The 13751-nt window shown below is 57.9% G+C and overlaps 1 protein-coding gene across 8 annotated transcripts in view; it reads left to right on the top strand.

Moving 5' to 3' along the window:
* Positions 1 to 13751, top strand: part of ADAMTS13 (ADAM metallopeptidase with thrombospondin type 1 motif 13) — a 33404-nt gene that overhangs the window by 2145 nt on the left and 17508 nt on the right. For 6 of the 8 annotated variants that reach the window (XM_053908521.1, XM_053908517.1, XM_053908523.1 and 3 more), the window contains exons 3-16: positions 203 to 374; positions 720 to 786; positions 1832 to 2112; positions 2192 to 2333; positions 3367 to 3512; positions 5493 to 5576; positions 5739 to 5863; positions 5982 to 6128; positions 7631 to 7771; positions 8254 to 8416; positions 9143 to 9247; positions 9551 to 9702; positions 9832 to 9895; positions 13508 to 13634. In XM_053908521.1, the coding sequence (XP_053764496.1) occupies positions 203 to 374; positions 720 to 786; positions 1832 to 2112; positions 2192 to 2333; positions 3367 to 3512; positions 5493 to 5576; positions 5739 to 5863; positions 5982 to 6128; positions 7631 to 7771; positions 8254 to 8416; positions 9143 to 9247; positions 9551 to 9702; positions 9832 to 9895; positions 13508 to 13634 (1916 nt within the window). Of the gene's footprint in view, positions 1 to 202; positions 375 to 719; positions 787 to 1831; positions 2113 to 2191; positions 2334 to 3366; positions 3513 to 5492; positions 5577 to 5738; positions 5864 to 5981; positions 6129 to 7630; positions 7772 to 8253; positions 8417 to 9142; positions 9388 to 9550; positions 9703 to 9831; positions 9896 to 13507; positions 13635 to 13751 lie in introns of all 8 variants that reach the window. The other 2 variants (XM_053908520.1, XM_053908519.1) reach the window with 2 other exon arrangements.

The raw sequence follows: 13751 nt of genomic DNA, 5'->3' as shown, positions 1-13751 counted from the left end.
CACGTCTGTTAAGATCCCTAGTCCAATGCTCCCTCCTCCAGACTCTGCTGCTTGGCTCAGCCCCGCTCCGGGGTATAGGATCCGGAGCTCCAGACCAAGGACCAGCCTAGGGCAAGGGCCTGCAGGCTGCCCACCCCCGTGGCCCCTGCCCCTGGAGGAAGCTCCCAAGAGTAAACAACAGCCTCCTCTTCCCGCCCACCAGGGTCTGCCACATTCCACACCGGCCAGATTTCCAGTCACAAGGCTCTCTCCCTCTGAGCAGGCTGGTTTTCCTGAGGATGAGGGAGCCTCGCCCCTGGGGGAGATGCGTGGGGGCAACGCTCACTTCTGCCTTCTTTCTCCTGGGCTGCTGGGGACGCTCCGATTTCCAGCAGGTGGGTGAATCTGCAGGAGCTGAGGTGCTTGGGAGCCCTGGAGCTGGGAATCTTGAGCTCTGCTGGGTGCTGCAGGGGGGTGCCCCCCAGGAGAGATGGAGCTGCCCAAACAGCCTTTGCGCAGCGTGAGGGTGTCCTTTCAGCTTCCGGGTTTGCACTGGGAGAGGGGCGGATCTGGGCTTGGGGTTTCGGGGATAGAGCGTGCTCACTGAGGAAGGAAACGGCCTCTCAGTACTGATCTCCTCCCACCCCCACCCCTGCCTTGGTTTCCCCCTCCTCCTTGCCTTGCCCCTCTCCCACCCCCTCTCCCCGCCTTTCTTCTCCCTTGTGCTTTCTGTCCTGCAGCAATTTCTCCAAGCTTTGGAACCAGAGGAAGTGACTTCTTATTTTGGCCCCGATGCTACCTTAGAAGGTATCTGTCCCGGCGTTTTCTCAGCAGAGGGAGCTCCCCCGACCGAGCCGGGGCGGGGGGGGGGGGGGGGGGGGAGGGGGGGGCATCTCAGCTCTGCTTGGGAGGAGGTCCTAGAAACTGCCATCGTTCCTGCTAATTAACTCCATGCTGCCGCCAAGTCCGTAAAAGCTGGTCTGGGCGTCCTGGACCGAGCTGGGGTTCTGACCCCAGGCTTCTGCTCCATATCTCCAGGGAATAGTTCCTAATTAGCTGGTCCCTTTTGCCCCTGGGCCTCCCTTGGGCTGGCCAAGCTGCCGGAGCTCTTGTGGCTTTTGGCCACGGACGGAAATGGAATTATTTATCCTTTCCGTGAGAAACGAGATAGGCGCTGGTTCAAGCTCCGGCCAGAGCCTCTCGTGTCGCTCTTGGCCATGCCTGCGGACTTCGCTGGGGTGCCAGCCCCCTTTCCAAGTCAGGCCATTGACGTAAAGGCTGTTGGGGACCAGAGGCAGGGTGGGCTAGCGGTCAGGGTGGAGAGCAGTAGGGGATGTCCCATCTGTGACTGAATTCCCTGTGGCCTGGGTCACATGCACATTGAGCACTGCTTGGGGCTGTCTGGGGATTGGGGGTGGGACCTCCTGGGGCCTGGGGGCTGCTTTGTGAGGCAGATCGGTGGAGAAGGGTGGTGAGGCTGGCCTTGGGCACCTGCTCTTCCGTAAAGGCCAGAGAGGCTGTGGCTGTACCTGCTTTGCCTGCTGGGGTTCAGGCCACCCCTCAGGAAACCCGATTCTGGGGCGAGGCTCGCATGCTGAGTGCTGGTCTGCCCCGGGGTGAGACCCAAATTGGAGAGGAAACTTTCAGTCTACCACCCTGCGTGCCGGGAGGAGCTGGATTTGAGCCCAGGCCTCTCGGGCTCCAGGCCAGCCCTGCGCCCCACTCACCAAAGGGAACGGATCGGTTGGGGGGGGGGGCCCTCCCGAGGGGGGGGCCCCCCCAGGGCAGGAAGACGCGGAGGGCTGAGCCTCGGGGGGAGGGGAGGAGCAAGGTGGCCTCCTCTGTCCCGCAGTGCTGCAATTCGACGTGGCCCCGCTCACCTGCATCTGTGAGGATGGGCCCGGGGGGCCTCCCTGCAGGGCCCCAAGCTGCTCCCTGCGCGCCCTGGGACAGCTCTTTGCCTTCTCCTTCCTGCCGGAGCGGAGCCTCCTCACCGCCTCCTTCACCAGCGAGCACGTGCTGAACGCCTCCCTCCGGCTTGAGAGGCGGCCTCCCCATCCCTGCTTCGCGGGAGGCCGCCCCCTGCTGCCCCTGGGCGCGGTGGCCAGGGTCACCTACTGCTCAGGCCACTTGGTGAGCGTGACGTCCCAGAGAGGCCCTGTCCCTCGGTGGGGCTGGTGGGCTACGTGCCTGTCTGCTGTCTCTCCTCCAGGAGGGCGACATCCTGGTGGGCGCAGACAGGTTCCGCGTCCAGCCGGTGAGGAGGCGGCTTTGGGAGCTGCTGCCTCCCCGGGTTCGTGCGCAGCCCCACCTGGTCCACAGGCCCGGCCCCGAGGCCCCCCAAGTCATCCGAGGTACGGCTCCTGGGAGAGGGGGACAGCTCTGGGGGAGGGCCAGCTCTCCCCAGTGCCCAGGTGGCTGTGCAGAATGCCACAAGCCCGGCTGAGCCATCTTTCTTCAGGATGCCGGGGAGCGGGCAGGCCAGGGGGACATGTGGCCATCGGCCATGCCCCCAGCTGTCCTAGAGGGGGACAGCTAGGCCTCCAGCCTATGAGCAGCCCCTCATCGATCACAAAGCACGTTCACAGACATGCGCTGTTGGGGTCTCCCAGCTCCGGGACTGGCAGGACATCCGATACCACAGATGGGAACACTGAGGCCCAAAGACAGAAGGTGGCCACTCGGGGCTTGCATGGCTGGCTCTGCGGCTGCCCGGGCCTGCTCGTCGGGCCCCCAGCTGCATCCAGGTGCAACCAGGGTCCTGTCTTGGGCTCATCTCGGGATGACCCTGTTCTCCAGCATGTGCCCAGAGCGGGGGCACATCAAGGGGGCAGAGCCAGTGTGGGACTCTGGGGAGACACCAAGGACGTAAAAGCCACACGACAGCTCCCTCCTTGGGCCCTGCCCTGCCACCTGGTCCTTTCAATGCTCCGAAATGGCCAGTCGCTGATGGGACCTGGCCTTGGGGGTGGGCTGAAATCCAGGACCCAGTAGCCTCTTGGGCCAGCTGCCACTGTTTCTGACAGTCCCAACATAAAGTGACTTTCAACAGCTCGGGCCCTTCTGCTCTCTGAGACCGTTGATTTCGGAGGAGCCTAGAGGCCAGCTCCCGGAGGGCCCGAGGTAGGGGCTGAGACTGGGTCCGGGACAGGCCCTCTCACTTGGCGCCCACCCGCCCTGGAGCAGGCATTCCCTGCTCCCCACCTTTCCCATGAGAAAGCCGGGGACTGGGCCCCCTGACTCCATAAACCCATGGTGATAAGTGGCAGGGACAGAGCTCACAACCGTGTCTCCAAGTCCAAGAAAGACCTGGCCGTGGGCGGCCAAAGCTATGGGTTGTCTGCTTTCCGGAACCTTCGCTCTGAGCCCTGCCCCCTCCCTCACCAGGCCGTCCTCCTTCCCCTCGCCTTCGCCTCCGGAGATGGGCTGCCGGCAGGGTCCTGCACCTGGAGCTGCTGGTGGCCGTGGGCCCCGACGTCTACCAGGCTCACCAGGAGGACACTGAGCGCTACGTGCTCACCAACCTCAACATGGTGAGTGTTCCTTGGGGAGCGGACCCCTTGGATGGTGCTGACCACAAGCGGTGGGGCTCGGGAGCCTCTGGACACGGTGCCCCACGCCGGGGACTTGGGGCCGAATGTGAGTGGGCTGGCTTATCCGGTAGTTTGAACTTGGGCTGAACTCGGGTGTAAACCTAAGCAAGGCTGGGGTCATGCTCGGGGCCCAGGGCTTTGGGGTGGGGAGGGGTGTGGTCTGTCCTTTCCTTCCTCCTCCTCCCCTCCCTCACCTGCGGTGGAGGCGGGTGAGGTCCTGGAACCCCTCTTGGCTCCCTAGTGCACCCCACCGCCTCTTGCTACTTGGGTCCCTTCTCTCCAAGGGCCCCTCAGGTCTGGCCTCTGGCCTGAAGTCCATTTGCTCCATGGGAACCTCGGCCAGCACTGCCCGGGCACCAGCCGGGGTGCCCCACACTGGCCTCTCTGTTCCCTTTCTTGGGGGCACCCCCGTTTCTACTGGCCCCCCCTTCCCTTGGCTTCTAGGGCTAAAGGTGGCGTGGGAAGAGTGGCTCCCACTGATTGTCGTCTCGGGGGGCAGGGTAAGCAAAGAAAGGGGTGTTTCAACAACCTGACGCTCGCGTGTAACCTAACGGACTGCATGAAACCCCGTGTCCAGCGGTTTGAGAATACACGTATGACACGCGGTGACTGCTCTGGGCCGCCGGCGAGTGTCTGCCGCGTCGGGGGATGGACACCAGTGCCAGGTGGGGGGCGGGACGAGGAGACGGCCGCCGTCTGCAAGTTGGCCGTGCAGGGAGGCAGAGCCCGCCCTCCAAGAATGCGCGGAGCTTGGCGCCACTTTGTGCCCAGCCTTAGGTGTGCCCACCTGTTTGGGGCAAAAGGAAAAGCCCCCCCCCCCCCCCCCCCCCGGGGCTCAGAGCGCCAGGCCATCAGACCACTCTGTCCGCTGTCAGTTCTCTGGGCCTCGGACACACCCGTGTGGTCCTGTCCCCTTGCAGACATGGCCCGAGTCCACAGGTCTTTGCCTGCAGCCCCAGAGGTGAAAAACACTTCCTTTCAGTCACCTGAAAGCTTGGCAGGAAGGGGGGGGGGGGGTTCCTCCCCCCGTTTACTCTGCTGAAATTCGGTCATCAAGCCGTACTCCCTCTGGTCACTTGATGTGTCTTACGAGGACCTGGGACAGTGGTAGGTACCAGACTGGCTCCTGCCCGGATGGTGGCTGGCCGTGGTGACAGCCACTGTCGTGGCTGGGCACCCATCCTGTGCCCGCGGCATCGTTCCTGAGTCCGCCAGTAGCCACGGAAGGCTTTACCTCCGTGTCACAGATGAGGAACCTGAGCTTCCAAGGTTAGTTAGCAGGATCACGCGCACACGGGTAGTTCGCAGCAGAGCTCGGATTCAGGCTCAGGTCAGCCGAGGCCAGTGGTGGCAGGGTTCTCTCTCTCTCTGGGGGGGGTGGGGACATGTCTAATTCAGGGACAGGCTGCTGCAAATGACCACAGACAGTCAACCATGATGGGCATCTTGGCAGACGTGCTGAGAGAGAGAGAGAGAGAGCCAGGAGCCTGGCTGGGGGGTGGTGGGGACAGCGCTCTGTCAGGGGAACCCGGAAAAGGGTTTGCGGAGGGAGGGGAGGCCCTCGTGTCGCCTCCTGGAGAGGCGCAAGTGAAACAAGCCGAGGTGGAGAGAAGGGTGTTCCAGGTGGACGGACAGAGAAGGGAAAGGACGGGGTGAGTCTGGTGAGCAGGAAACAGCGTTGGAATGGAGTGTTCTAAACTCCTAATTATTTGCACCCCACGGTTTCAGGTTTTCTTTCCTTTGTGGTTGGCCTTCTTGAGCCGTGAGCAAGGAGGACCAGCACACGTCTGCCCATCTCTGGCTGGCCGCCAGCCCCGAGACAAGCATTCCCCCCGCTGCTAGTGGAGCAGTCTCTCCAGGCCCTGCCCCAGCCAGGCCCCGCCCACCCACCAGACACGGCTCCCTCCTGCCTTTCCACAGGGGTCAGAGCTGCTGAGGGACCCTTCCCTGGGGACTGAGTTCCGAGTGCATGTGGTGAAGATGCTCACCCTGACCCAGCCTCAGGTAGGCACCACGCTGGGAGCCCAGAGTCCCTGCAAACCCCATTTCCACTCTCTCTCTCTTCCTGTCGCTCTCCCCGTCTGTAGCACGGACAGCGACAGGGTTGTGGTGAGCACTGTGGCGCAGGTCCCGTAAACACGGGCTCTGTGACGCCCCCACCGCCAGGATGCTCCGAATATCACAGCCAACATCACGGCCTCACTGCTGAGCGTCTGTGAGTGGAGCAGGACGGTCAACCCCGAGGACGACACAGATCCCGGGCACGCCGACCTGGTCCTCTACATCACCAGGTAGCCGAGCGCCCCCGGGGCACGCCAGCCTGCCTGGGAGCTGTCCTCCCCTCCCCACCCCCCCTCTGCAAAGGCGGCCCGGCCTCAGCACCCGCCTGGTGCCTTTTTTCTTCCCAAGGTTTGACCTGGAGTTGCCTGACGGTAACCGGCAGGTTCGGGGGGTCACCCAGCTGGGGGGTGTCTGCTCGTCCTCCTGGAGCTGCCTCATCACTGAGGATACCGGCTTTGACCTGGGGGTCACCATTGCCCACGAGATTGGGCACAGGTAGGCATACTGTCCCCAAGCTGAGGTCTAGGAGCCGACTGGGGCTCCCAGGAGGGAACGTTGAGGCTGCCGTGGGGTAGGAGGGCAGCGCTGTAGGAGTCTGCTGGAAGGAGCCTGTACCCTTGACCTCAGTGGACTTGGGGGGGAGGAGGGCAAGGGCTGGGAAATCTGCTATTTCTTGATTACCAGGTGATTAAAAAAATTGTTTTTACCTCCTCCTCCCCCCAAAAGCAAGACAGACTTCGCAATTAGAGAATGTTTTCTAGGAAATTCAGGTAAAGGAAAAGCAGGCTGTAAAAATTATCCCAAATCCCAGCCCTTAGAGGTAACATCCGTTCACCTTTTGTACGTAATTGTAGTCAGGTCTTACACACACATATTTACTTTTATTTTACGAAGAGAGAGAATCTTGAGCATGCTTAAGCGAGCAGGGGAGGGGCAGAAGGGGAGAGAGAGAATCTTAAGCGGCCTCCATGCTAGTGCAGAGCCCGATGTGGGCTCGTTCCCCCTGGGATCATGACCTGAGCTGAAATCAAGACTTGGACCCTCGGGTCCCTGGGTGGCTCAGTCAGTTAAGCATCTGACTTCAGCTCAGGTCCTGATTTCATGGTTCCTGAATTCAAGCCTGTCACTGGGCTCCCTGCTGTCAGCACGGAGCCTGCTTCGGATCCTCTGTCTCCTTCTCTCTCTGCCCCTCCTCTGCTCACGCTCTCTATCTCTTTCTCTCTCTAAATAAACATAAAAAAAATTCAGATGCTCAACTGACCGAGCCACCCAGGCACCCACACACACATAGTTTTTATTTGCAAAATCAGGATTATACCGTATGTTGTTTTTCTCCTGGTTTTTAAATTTTTATTTATTTCTGAGAGAGAGAGAGAACAAGCAGGCGAGGGGCAGAGAGAGAGGGAGACACAGAATCCAAAGCAGCTCCAGGCTCTAAGCTGTCAGCACAGAGCCCCACATGGACTCGAACCCACAAACCTGGAGATCGTGATCTGAGCCAAAGTCAGTTGCCCAACCGACTGAGCCCCCCAGGCGCCCTAAAGCCTTTTAAAAAATGTTTTATTTATTATTTATTTTTGAGAGAGAGCGGGCACATGAGCAGGGGAGGGGCAGAGAGAAAGAGGGGGTCCCAAGCAGACTCTGCCCTGTCAGTGCAGAGCCCCGAGAGTAGGGGGGGGGGGGTTCCATCTCACCAACCGTGGGATCATGACCTGAGTGGAAATCAAGAGTCAGTGGCTCAACCCACTGAGCCACCCAAGGGCCACTAACGCCTTTTGATATTTATTAGCCCAAAGAGGCAGGAACCACCTGGCTGGCTGGCTGAGCACTCCTTCTGGGGGAAACGGAGGCAGGGCTCGCTGGTGGGGGGGGGGGGGGGGGCCAGGAGGCCGTGGGGGTCTGCAAAGGCTTCCAACCCGACCAGAGGGCTGGCCAGGCTTGGACTCCAGGCGGGTGGAGGGGGCACGAGGGCTCTGAGCGTTGCCTCCCCCGGACAGCTTGGGCTTGGAACACGACGGCGCGCCCGGGAGCGGCTGTGGGCCCAGCGGCCACGTGATGGCGTCCCAGGACGCGGTGACCGCCAGGGGTGACCTCTCGTGGTCCGCCTGCAGCCGCCAGCAACTGCTGCACCTGCTCAGGTAGCCGCGTCCCTCACCCGCGCAGCCCTCCCCGCCCTATCTCCACTTGGGGCCACCCCTACCTGTGCCCCCAGCCCTGTTCAATCCCCATCGCGCTCTGTCCCCTCCCCCCCTCCGGGGCCCTCTTTCGTCCTCCTTGGCCCCTCCCTCCAGCCACCCTTCCCTGCGCGATCCCGTTTCTCCCCCGCTCCCACGCACCCTCTTACGTCCATCAGTTTCCACGCCCACACCTCAATTCGGCCCCATCCCCGCCCCTCCCTCCAGCCACCCCTCCCTCCTCGCCGCTCCCCTGCCTCATCCTCTTCCTCCCCACTCCCTGGCGCGGGCCGGTTCCCCGGGCCCCACCTCCACTCCCCCGGGGCCCGAGCCCGGTCCCAGCTCTTGCTGGGGGTGCGCGCTGAGAACCCCCTGCCCGCCCGCCCGCCCGCGCCCACCCCTCCACCCCGGTGTGCACCCGGGGTCTGAGCCGGGCCTTGTCGCAGCGGAGGACGGGCGCGCTGCCTGTGGGACCCGCCCGGGCCGCAGGCCGGGGCCGCGGGGAGCCCTCCCCGGGCACAGCCCGGCCTCCACTACGGCGCGGACGAGCAGTGCCGCGTCGCCTTCGGCCCTGCAGCGGTGGCCTGCACCTTCACCAGGGGGCACCTGGTGAGTCCCGGCCGTCCCGCTTCTCCGCCACCCAGCCCCTGCACCCTCTACCCGCGACCAGCTCCTGCCCCGCTGCGCCCTGTGAGCGCTCGCCGTGCCAGGCCGCCAGGCACCTCTTAAAATGCGCAAATTTTGAGCGAGGGTGCTCATGTTTTCCTTTTGACTGTGCCCCACAGATTATGTGGAGCCCCTGAACCCATGGACGCGGGACTTAAATAGGCAGTCACCAAGGGCTTCCGATCCGATGGGAACCTGGAGGGCTCCCTGGAGGAAGTCCCCTCCACATTGAATCCTATAGCAGGAGTGTGAGCTAGCCGGGGAAGGGGAGATGAAGGGGGGCCGGCTCCCCAAAGAGGGACTTCCTCCCTGGACTTCCATGGGCCCCAGGCACCTTTGCCCTATCGGGGCCTCTTTCTCAGTACGGAATACTGAGAATTGTTATCAGTGTTTTTATGAAATATATAAAGTTTTTTTTCTTCGCGTTGTTATAACAAAACGTATTAACGTTACATATGAGGACACCTGCTTTGACCTAAAGAATCGTTTTTTGTCTGCTGATTTTAGAAGAAGTGAAAACATTTTCATGGGCTCACGGACAGGTGTGCTGTGCCCATTCTCCCCGGCCACCGGTGCCCACAGAGCGGTGTGTGCGCCCCCGTGGTCTGCGGGGGGACAGTTAAGGCTGGACACTAGCCCCTCCAGCGGGCCCCCTGTGTCCCCGTTTAGGACGTGTGCCAGGCTCTCTCCTGCCACAAGGACCCCCTGGACCAAAGCGTCTGTAGCCGCCTCTTGACTCCCCTCCTGGATGGGACAGAGTGTGGCGAGCAGAAGGTCGGAGCGGGAGTGACGGAGCATGTGTTGGCTGGCGGGCTCTACCAGGCGCTTGGCTTCCCGCTACCCTGCAGACCTCTGTGCCTCTGCCCTTCTCCTCCACTCTGCGGGGACCAGACCCCTCTGTCCTACACGCTGGGGTTTGCCCTCTTTCGTATTTAGCTTCGTTTCCTGAGCAGGATGGGAGGGCGGGGCACGAGCACGTGTGCATGCCTGTGTGGCCACCCTGCGGGCGCGGGGGCCCTGGGGATGCCGGCCGTCCTGGGTGTGCGATGGTGTGCCCTTCTCTCCCTTCTCTCGCAGTGGTGCTCCAAAGGTCACTGCCGCTCCCTGGCGGAGCTGACCCCCGTGGGAGTGGTGCACGGGCACTGGTCTAGCTGGGGTCCCCCCAGTCCCTGCTCCCGCTCCTGCGGGGGAGGGGTGGTCACCAGGAGGCGACAGTGCAGCAACCCCAGGTACTGCTTGCAGGAGGCGCTGTTCTCCAGGTCAGGGCTTTGGGGGGGGGAGGGCCCGCCCCCTCCACATTCCCTGGCTAGGGGGGAGTGGCTCCCCCGTCACCCCCTGTGTCTTGTGGGTATTTTCAGGCCGGCCTTTGGAGGGCGTGCGTGTGTGGGCGATGACCTCCAGGCGGAGATGTGCAACACCCAGGTAGGCCTGCCTCCCCGGGGTGCAGCCAGAGGGTCAGGTCGGCAGCGCGGGAGCCGGGGGTGTGGAAGGATCAGGGCGGCTGTAATTCGTGGCTCACGCCAGGGCGCTTTTGAAAGAGGGGGGTGCTGTTCTACCTCTACTGGGACCTCAAGGCATACTCCAGGATGTCCCTGCAGCGTCCCCCTCCCTCCCCAGCTGCCACTGCCCCCCCCCCCAGCACCCCCTGAAACCATTCCTCCATTCTAAGAGCAGGTGAAATTCACATCACATAAAATCAACCATTTTAAGGGTGAGATCCCGTGGCATTTAGTACATTCACAATGTTGTGCAACCACCGCCTCCATCAAGTTCCAAACCGCTTCTGTCAGCCCAGAGTAGGACCCCAGACCCGTTAAGTCGTTGCTCCCCTCCCCCATCCTCCCGCCCTGGCAGCCACCAGTCACCTTTTGTCTCCGCGGATGCGTCTGTTCTGGACATTTCATACAAATGGAATCACACAACGCGTGGCCTTTTTGTGACTGGCTTCTATCACTCAGCATCGTGTCCTCAAGGGTCATCCACGGTGTAGCAGGTGTGAGAAGTGCAGTCCTTTTTGTGGCTGAACGGCAGCCCATCATGTGGATGGGCCACATGTTACCCGTCCATGTGTTGACGGACATTTAGGCCATTTCCACCTTTCGGTTATTGTGAACAGTGCTGCTGTGGGCGTGTGTGTATGTGGACTCCAGTACCAATTCTTATTCCTATTTTTTAGTGTTTATTTTTGAGAGTGAGAGCGCGCGTGCGGGTGTGAGGGGCAGAGACAGAGGGAGACAGAGGATCTTCGGTGTCAGCGCAGAGCCCAGTGCGGGGCCTGGACTCACGAACCGTGAGATCGTGACCTGAGCGGAAGCCAGAAGCCACCCAGGCACCCCCCCGATTTGTATTTCTTTTGAGTATGCACCTGAAAGTGGGATCACTGGATAGGGGCGCCTGGGTGGCTCGGTCGGTGGAGCGTCCGACTTCGGCTCAGGTCACGATCTCGCGGTCCGTGGGTTCCAGCCCCGCGTCGGGCTCTGCGCTGACGGCTCGGAGCCCGGAGTCTGCTTCGGATTCTGCGTCCCCCTGTGTCTCTCTCTCTGCCCCTCTTCTGCTCGTGCTCTGTCTCTCTTGCTCTTAAAAACGAATAAACGTTAAAAACAAAAGCGGGATCGCTGGATTGTATGGCATTTCTACGTTCAAGTCTTTGAGGAGCCTCCAAAACCGTCCTGCACAGCAGCCCAGCTATTTTGCACTCCCGCCAGCTGTGGGCGAAGGTTCCGCTTTCTCCGTATCCTCTCCGCTCCCCATCTTTATTGCCCGTGAGGTTTTTTTTTAAGATTTTCTTTCGCCTTTCTTTCTTTCTTTCTTTTTTTTCTTTTCTTTCTTTTGCCTTTCTTTCTTTCTTTCTTTCTTTTTCTTTCTTTTGCCTTTCTTTTGCCTTTCTTTCTTTCTTTCTTTCTTTCTTTCTTTCTTTCTTTCTTTCGTTTTCTTTCTTTTGCCTTTCTTTCTTTCTTTTTTCTTTCTTTTCTTTCTTTTGCCTTTCTTTCTTTCTTTTGCCTTTCTTTCTTTTGCCTTTCTTTCTTTCTTTTTTCTTTCGCCTTTCTTTCTTTTGCCTTTCTTTCTTTCTTTCTTTTTTCTTTCTTTTGCCTTTCTTTCTTTTGCCTTTCTTTCTTTCTTTCTTTCTTTCCTTTTTTCTTTCTTTTCTTTCTTTTGCCTTTCTTTCTTTCTTTTGCCTTTCTTTCTTTCTTTTGCCTTTCTTTCTTTCTTTCTTTCTTTTTCTTTCTTTTGCCTTTCTTTTGCCTTTCTTTTGCCTTTCTTTCTTTCTTTCTTTCTTTTTCTTTCTTTCTTTTGCCTTTCTTTCTTTCTTTTTTCTTTCTTTTCTTTCTTTTGCCTTTCTTTCTTTCTTTCTTTCTTTCTTTTGCCTTTCTTTCTTTTGCCTTTCTTTCTTTCTTTTTTCTTTCTTTTGCCTTTCTTTCTTTCTTTCTTTTTTTTTCTTTTGCCTTTCTTTCTTTTGCCTTTCTTTCTTTCTTTCTTTCTTTCTTTCCTTTTTTCTTTCTTTCCTTTTTTCTTTCTTTTCTTTCTTTTGCCTTTCTTTCTTTCTTTCTTTTTTTCTTTTCTTTCTTTTGCCTTTCTTTCTTTCTTTCTTTTTCTTTCTTTTGCTTTTCTTTTGCCTTTCTTTCTTTCTTTCTTTCTTTCGTTTTCTTTCTTTCTTTTGCCTTTCTTTCTTTCTTTTTTCTTTCTTTTCTTTCTTTTGCCTTTCTTTCTTTTGCCTTTCTTTCTTTCTTTTTTCTTTCGCCTTTCTTTCTTTTGCCTTTCTTTCTTTCTTTCTTTTTTCTTTCTTTTGCCTTTCTTTCTTTTGCCTTTCTTTCTTTCTTTCTTTCTTTCCTTTTTTCTTTCTTTTCTTTCTTTTGCCTTTCTTTCTTTCTTTTGCCTTTCTTTCTTTCTTTTGCCTTTCTTTCTTTCTTTCTTTCTTTTTCTTTCTTTTGCCTTTCTTTTGCCTTTCTTTCTTTCTTTCTTTCTTTCTTTTTCTTTCTTTCTTTTGCCTTTCTTTCTTTCTTTTTTCTTTCTTTTCTTTCTTTTGCCTTTCTTTCTTTCTTTTTTCTTTCTTTCTTTCTTTCTTTTGCCTTTCTTTCTTTTGCCTTTCTTTCTTTCTTTTTTCTTTCTTTTCTTTCTTTTGCCTTTCTTTCTTTTGCCTTTCTTTCTTTCTTTCTTTTTTCTTTCTTTTGCCTTTCTTTCTTTTGCCTTTCTTTCTTTCTTTCTTTCTTTCCTTTTTTCTTTCTTTTCTTTCTTTTGCCTTTCTTTCTTTCTTTTGCCTTTCTTTCTTTCTTTTGCCTTTCTTTCTTTCTTTTGCCTTTCTTTCTTTCTTTCTTTCTTTCTCTCTTTCTTTCTTTCTTTCTTTCTTTCTTTCTTTCTTTCTTTCTTTCTTTTTCTACTTTTAGAGAGAGAGCAGAGAACGAGCCAGGGAGGGGCAGAGAGAGAGGGAGAGAGAGACTCCCAAGCAGGCTCCACACTGTCAGGGTTGAGGGCTCAAACTCACAAACCACAAGATCATGACCTGAACCGAAATCCAGAATCAGACGCTCGACTGACTGAGCCACCCGGGTGCCCCTGTTGCCGGTGTTCTTTGATCATGGCCGGTACCCTTGGTGCGAAGCGCTCGGATGGCTCCTTTGACTTTGACGTTGTGTCAAGATGTGCACGTGGCGAGGCCTTCCCTCCCACTTTCCTCCAGGCGGTCACGGGCCTCCCCAGACCTGGAGGGCAGAGTCCTCACCTGGAGCACGGGCTCAGGGAGGGGAGCAGGCGAGCAGTGCTCTTTCTTTCTTTGTTGCTGGCTGGTAGGCCCTGCCCTGTGTCCTTGCAGATTCTCTGGGATTCTCTCCTCAGCAGAGAAAGGCTCTTGGCTCCCCTGCTTTCTAGAGCGGGGAACCGCAGCGCAGCCAGGAGCGGGCTCAAAGCCACACCGTGGCCCTCGTGCCGCGGGGTGCCTTGCTGTCCCCGGTGGCAGAGGCTCCTGTCCTAGATCCCCCGTCCCCAGGCCCCCCATCCCAGGGCCCCTCCTGTGCCTGTTCTCTGCCTCCTCCCGGCCAGGCCTGTGAGAAGACCCAGCTGGACTTCATGTCTGAGCAGTGCTCCCGGACGGACAGGAAACCGCTGCACCTGTCCCCAGGCCACGCCTCCTTCTACCGCTGGGGCTCCGCTGAGCAGTACAGTCAAGGTGGGCTGGCCCCCATCACCCTGATGCTGTTGAGAGCAGGGTTCGGACTCAGGCTCTGTATCGCGTCCTGGCTCAGCCCCCTTGCTAAGGGGCCTGAGTCTCGGTGTTCCCATCTGT

This window comes from Panthera pardus, unplaced genomic scaffold (genome assembly GCF_024362965.1).
Source record: "Panthera pardus isolate Hobbes unplaced genomic scaffold, ASM2436296v1 HiC_scaffold_20, whole genome shotgun sequence".
In the NCBI taxonomy this organism is placed as follows: Eukaryota; Metazoa; Chordata; class Mammalia; order Carnivora; family Felidae; genus Panthera; species Panthera pardus.
Note: the sequence above shows the minus strand (reverse complement) of the source record. Positions and strands in the feature narration are given on the sequence as shown.